This window comes from Mytilus edulis, chromosome 1, assembly GCF_963676685.1.
Source record: "Mytilus edulis chromosome 1, xbMytEdul2.2, whole genome shotgun sequence".
Lineage (NCBI taxonomy): Eukaryota > Metazoa > Mollusca > Bivalvia > Mytilida > Mytilidae > Mytilus > Mytilus edulis.
The window spans coordinates 69,133,276-69,139,872 of record NC_092344.1 but is presented as its reverse complement, the minus strand read 5'-3'; the positions used below and the strand labels follow the sequence as shown (position 1 = coordinate 69,139,872).

Genomic DNA, 6,597 nt, shown 5'->3' with positions numbered 1-6,597 from the left:
GTAAAACCTTCATCAGGTACGCTAGACACCAAAAGTATTATTGTTGAATCAGAATGTAAAACACGTGGAATCCTTTAACGTGCAATCAAAGCCATCAAAAGTAAAATGTGCCTGAAGAATCTGCAAACTAAGCTGCATTACAATAACATAATTTTAGGAACCAAAAATTTACAGACAAATGGTTTCCTTTGATTCATTCCAGATGCTGAATTCTGGGATCGAGGAAAATCCATGCGCACAACACGTGTTTCATGAATCTCAATCCGGTACGCTATAGAACAAAAATACAAAGGTCAAACATAAAACGTATGAGAGAAAACGAACATTAGCTGGTCTTAAGGATGTACTTAGGTGTAATTTTAAAAATCATGAAATTAAAATGGATACTATAAGTCGACATATCATAAGTTTAGGAACACAATAAGCTTAAACCAATGATAGGTCATGGGGCTCCTTTTGGAGATATTTCAGTTGAAAACAAATGGCGGGAAAAGGCTGACTCTGACTCTTACTTTACATTTGCATTGGTATTATTTGGTTTCAAATCAAGAGAAAAAAAATAAATTAAGAAACTGCTTAGTATGAAATTCAAAACAGTGTAGCTGTGGCCATTGATTGACCCATCAAACTCATCCATTGACTGGGACAATTTACGTGAACGTTTGTCTGTAACAACCACTGTTCATGACGTACCTACGATAGACATTTAAACTGTGGGGTCACCAAAGGTTTCTTAACGCCTTTAATTATAAAATAATTCGAAAAATTAATCAGGAATAAACTTTGTGTTTTGATTTATATAATTGATATAAATCAAAATATCGTGTTATTTCTGATTAATTTTTCGAATTACTTTATTTAGGTTTTGAGAACCTTTGGTGACCCCATAGTTTAAGTTTCTTTAAAAAGTACATAGTGAGCATTGGTCGTTACATACAAACGTTCACCTAAATTGTCCCAGTCAATGAATGATTTTAATGTGTCAATCAATGGCCACAGCTACACTGTTTTGAATTTCATACTAAATTTTGGAAAATGACATTTTATGACCTATTGAAGACTTTTATGAAATGTATAAATGGGTGTTATGGGGCAAAACATTTTACCCTGTATTGTTGGAAAAAATCCAAGGATTCCGAAAATCTGACACACATTTCCAAAACCTCACCTAAGTACATCCTTAAAACTTACTATTTCATAAATGATGTCTTCTTCAACAGACAATTTTTTTTCCGTGTTCAACCCCGAGTTTTTGACAGGAGTCGTGCTGTTCAATTTATATTAATGTATAGTGTTTCTGGACTGCTGATTATTGACTGTTTTTTATCATCTGAGATATGAAAACATAAAACAGGGGTTAATATGCTAGTTTTTGATATCCTGGCATTTCAACCTTTTAACATGTGTAGGGGAAAGAGATTTGGAAGAGGAATAGAAATAAATGAACGTTAATATATTATCAGAAATAGAAATTAAAACATAACATAAATCCATATTCCACTGGAAGTTTTTTGAAAGATAAGTTTCAAAAATCTCAATATACGGGTTGCCCTCTTGTCATTTATGCTTTGCCGTAAAAAAAAATCCGACCTTTTTTTCACTTTCGATTTTGTTCACTTTTTGTCATATCAGGGCATGTTATAGCTTACTGTTCGGTACAGTGTATGTGTGTTATAATTGTCAAAAGCCGAACAGGGACCTGCAATTGTTTCCATCTGTGTCTTTGGTCTTTACGGTGAGTTGTTAAAGTGGTTCCAATTGCAATCATGCATAACGCATATATATCCTTTTCATTATATATATATTTCTTATAACGATTAAATGGTGGTCATATATAGAAGTACAAATGTAATGCAAAAACTTCAACATTCCATTCGGAAGAAAAGGTATCACATTTGGTCATCCGCTTTTATTGTAACATAATATTATTGTGCTAAGAGAAGTACTAAGAAGTTTCTTATTCAGTAATTTATCAATCTTAAAACTTCCAAACAAAAAATATAAAAAATATCACAGTACATAAAATTTATTAAAAAAATGACAGTTAGCGAAATATGACAGTATTATTATAAACACTATCATTTAAAAAGAATTAAGTCTGTCTAACATGCGTAAAGATCAACAACTCTTATTACAAAAAGGTAAAGACAGCTAATTTGGTGTTGAATTTCACACACATTATAGATATGATTTTAAACAACAGAGTACACATTTGAATCAACTTACCATAAAGGTATATGATCATATCTGAAAGTTAAACACAACAAATATAAATTAACCTTCTTAGTAACAAAATGGCGCTTTCTGATATTGTGCTGGAAAATTTAACAAATTGTCCTCTTTGCAATGAAAATTTCAGTTTGCCAAGATTTTTACCGTGTTATCACACATATTGTCAACATTGTTTGAAGGATTATATCGAGTCTGAAATTGAAAAACACGGGAAAAGCTTAAGCAAGATAAAATGCGTAGTCTGCCAGAGTGTTTTCCCGCTTATTCCCGATACGGAGTCAGAGAAGTATGTTGCCGAACTCCCAATGGATAACCTCGCTCTCAGCATCATAAAACGAAAAGAAGTTGGCGATTCAGAAAACATCTGCTATCCATGTAAGCGAATAGACATCACCAGTCCAGCAGTATGCTACTGCTCCAAATGCGTAGAGTTTCTATGCAAAGATTGTGAAAAATACCACAAAACTAATAAAACGACAACCAACCATTTATTGGTAAGCATAGCCAAGCTTCTGAAGGAAACAGATCTGTTAAAACATGCTCCGCCTGTTATCTGTCCAGAACACCGAGAAAGTGAGATGTCAATGTACTGTTTTTCGCACGAAGTTGTTTGCTGTTCATCTTGCGTTTCAGAGCATCACTCGCAGTGCAAAACTGTTGCAACAGTTGAACATGCAGTTGCTAGATTTAAAGAAAAACGTATGTTCGAGGCATTTAATAAAAGCTTGCAAAAGTCGAAATTTAAGTATGATGAAGAGATTAAGAAAGGTACCGAACATTTAGGACAATTAGATCACAGTGCCTCTTTCATATGTGCAGAAATTGAAGACATGCGCAAAATGATAAACAAACACTTCGATGAACTCGAGGTCAGTGCCAAGAAGCAGTTAGTTAGCATTAGAAATGAACAGACGGCTGAATTAGAAGACAAAATCGATGAGTTTAGAATGAGGAGCTTAATGCTGGGAGAAAGTGAACATGTATTGAAAGCTTTCGTGCAGAACGCATCTCCAGGGCTTCTTTTATTTGAAATGAAGCGATTAAAAAATCAGCACATGGAATGTGAAAAATTTATACACCAATCGAAAACTCTTCTAGCGAAACGGTTGCTCGGTTTTGATCCCGACAAAAACGTTGCTGCTATTACTTCAAGTCTAAAACATATGGGTAAAGTTTTCGTCAAGGGTGTTTTTGATGTAACTCGAGACATACCCAAGAACACAATGACTTTGAAGACAAAACGTAAAAACGCAAGAATCACAGGAATTTCATCTTTCCCTGATGGAAGGATAGTTTTAACTGACGAAAATAACTGTACGCTTACTTTATTTGACGGAGAAGGTAATGAGCTCAGTGAACTTGTTCTTCTAGGAAAGCCCTGGGATGTAGCAACATTAGACCGACACCGATGTGTCATCACGATGCGAGGTCTAAACGTTCTACAGTATGTCAATGTCAATGACATGACACTTTTACGTCAAATCGCGATCGACGATGGAGTCTGGGGCGTTTCCGTTTATGGCGAAGAACTAGTTATAGGATTTGATAATAAGGTAGAAATATTCGATTTTGGTGGAAGATCTGAACACGTTATTCCATGCTTAGGATCAGACTATTATGTAACCATAGATAATTTAGGGAGGTTCTATCACAAGCATCATGGTAATACACTTCACTGCCGGCATGTCTCTGGAAAATTTGCGTTTAGTTATTATAATGCGGAATTAGTCAATCTTACTGGAATTACAATTGACAATGATGGAAATATATATGTGGCAGGGTTTCATTCCAACAATGTTCACCAACTTACACCAGATGGGACACTAATGCGGATAATTTTATCCGGAATGGACGGTATATATCAACCACTTAAACTCCACTTCTCCAAAGATTTCAGCAAACTTCTCGTAGCAAACAATAATGGTTCATCGGTTGCCGTATACAGCTTCACAAATATATCATGATCTTATCGATTAGGTTTTTTAAAACTTAGGATTTTAAAACTTACATGTATTTCGTAAGAAAAGAATTGTTAACATCAAATTTGAATATGTATGTTAATTAACGATTCTTTTTAATTGTTTAAAATGTATAAAATGCTATGGTTAAAACATGGATAGTTTTTGTCTGTCATTGTATTTAAAGATCTATTATCTGATCCAATAAAAATAAAAGGAAATTTCACGATTGTCAGTCGTAAACAATGAAGTAATTCAAAAACCGATATGAATACTTCACGGTTTATAACTCGACAACAGGATTTTTGTATGAGCTAGTTGATACCACTAATACGCCATATAAAATAAGGAGTAAATTGGTTTAGCTTTGTTTGTCAGTTAATCCGTCCGTCCCTGTATCCGTCCGTTCCTTCGTTGTATATTTTCCCCAAAATTAACAAAGACGAGGTTACCTAAATTTCGCTAGCAAGCTTTATACGAGTATGCAATACACTTTCGGTGTTTTCACATTCGCCGCTCTTTTAGCCTAATGCAAGAAAAACATAAATGCACGTATCTAGAAAATTAGTGCCTTCCTTGTTCTTTTTACGACAAAATCTAGTCGAGAAAATTTTGCAATGACGGACTCCATTTCGGGGCCTTTATAGCTGACTATGCGGTATAGGCTTTGCTCATTGTTGAAGACCATACGGTTACCCATAGTAGTTAATTGCTGTGACATTTGGTCTCTTTTGAGAGTTTGTCTAGCAACTTTACCTGACCATATGGAAAATAGGTATTTAGTCGGATCTTAACACGTACTTGTCATTTGGTTAAAACCGGTTTTGTTCAAAATATACGAAGAAATGTCGAAATGTTCAGGACTTAATTAAATCCGTATTTCGGTAGGATGGTGCAAGCATACGATTTTTATTGCGTCTTACACTTTGAGAAGCGAATAATCTTCAACTACTTTATTCAAATATTGTGTAAAAACGTTAATTTTGAGCTATGAAAGTCAAGTGGCTCGAGTATTTTTCTGAGGAAGTTTTAAAAATTGCAAAGAAATATTTTTACATTGGGTTAGCTTTCATTAGTCTTAACTATCTATAGATTATTAAACAACTTTTGATTATATTTATAATTTAGAATCATCATTGAAGGTGGGGGACGATTTCGCAGATAATTAATTATATTGATGTGCCATTTGTATACAAGAGTGACATTTCGTTGTATTATGTGCCAATTCGAAAAAGTTATGCGAGTATTCTCTCCCCTTAACAGGTTCATTATTTTATAATTAAGTTTAGGTTTCTGATATAATTTTGAATAATTACAAAATGTATCAATTCAATATTTTTCAGTTTTTGTTATTGGTGTATCAAAAACATTGATGTACGAATATAATATCATAAATTTGAAACGTTTAAAATGATTACATACATGTACCAATATAAAGAACCGTTCATCATTTTTGAAAAAGACTATGAACGAAAATCGATTTATTTATCTTCCCTTGATGACAGATTGATTGGGAAATGAACCAGCGTAATATAATGGTAATCACAGAGAGGGACCAGCAAGCAATTTTTAATTGTAGCTTATTCAACGTTAAAACAATTTTCCACTATAAACATATGTTACTTTATACAAATATAAGGACTTTGTTAGCTAAATCTACAAATTTATTAGATATTATGATTTTTTATTGCAATAGATTAATATGCTAGTTTGTCTGATTGACAATCATACAACCTCTTCTTTTTCATATTCCACCTCTCTAGAACATGGAATCACAACATATTTAACTTGATGCATGGGAATGACAATCATATCTATGTTTATGTGTGTAGTTTAAGTGCACATGATTTGCTATCCTTTATGTTTTTCTCAACTAAAACGAACACCTATGCTTATTTGGAATTCGGGGCGACAAGTATTTCAGTTTGCAAGCAGAGTTGCATCGGTTAATTGATTTTAAATGCTCATATATAGATATAGGAAGATGTGGTATGAGTGCTAATAAGACAACTCTCCATCCAAGTAACAATTTATATAAGTAAAGCCTCGGTCATACCTTACCGATATCACAAACGGACAAATAACGGATGAAAATAAAAGTTGTTCGTTGACCAAATCTTTATCCGTTGGTAATCCGTTGATGTACTGACCAAACAAAACGGACGCGTAAAGAATGCATAACGGACACACACTGGATATGCAACGTACGAGTAACGGAGACGTACGTACTGGACAGAAAGGATGTCGAACGTACATACAATGGACGAGTACCGCATAAAACGGACACCTAACGGAAGCGTACCGGATAAAACGGATGAACAAGATATACGGAAAAATTAAAGGCGACAATCATAATACATGTAAATCGCATAATATTCAAAATATTTCTGTGTAACTGTTTTGGTTT

General features: G+C 33.9%; 1 protein-coding gene across 1 annotated transcript; it reads left to right on the top strand.

Annotated features, from left to right (window-relative positions):
• Window positions 1-2,282: 2,282 nt before the first annotated feature.
• LOC139488044 (uncharacterized) lies at window positions 2,283-4,500 on the top strand. The gene has a single exon (XM_071273365.1). The coding sequence runs from the start codon at window positions 2,295-2,297 to the stop codon at window positions 4,194-4,196; it is 1,902 nt and encodes a 633-aa protein (XP_071129466.1). The 5' UTR covers window positions 2,283-2,294; the 3' UTR covers window positions 4,197-4,500.
• Window positions 4,501-6,597: the final 2,097 nt, after the last annotated feature.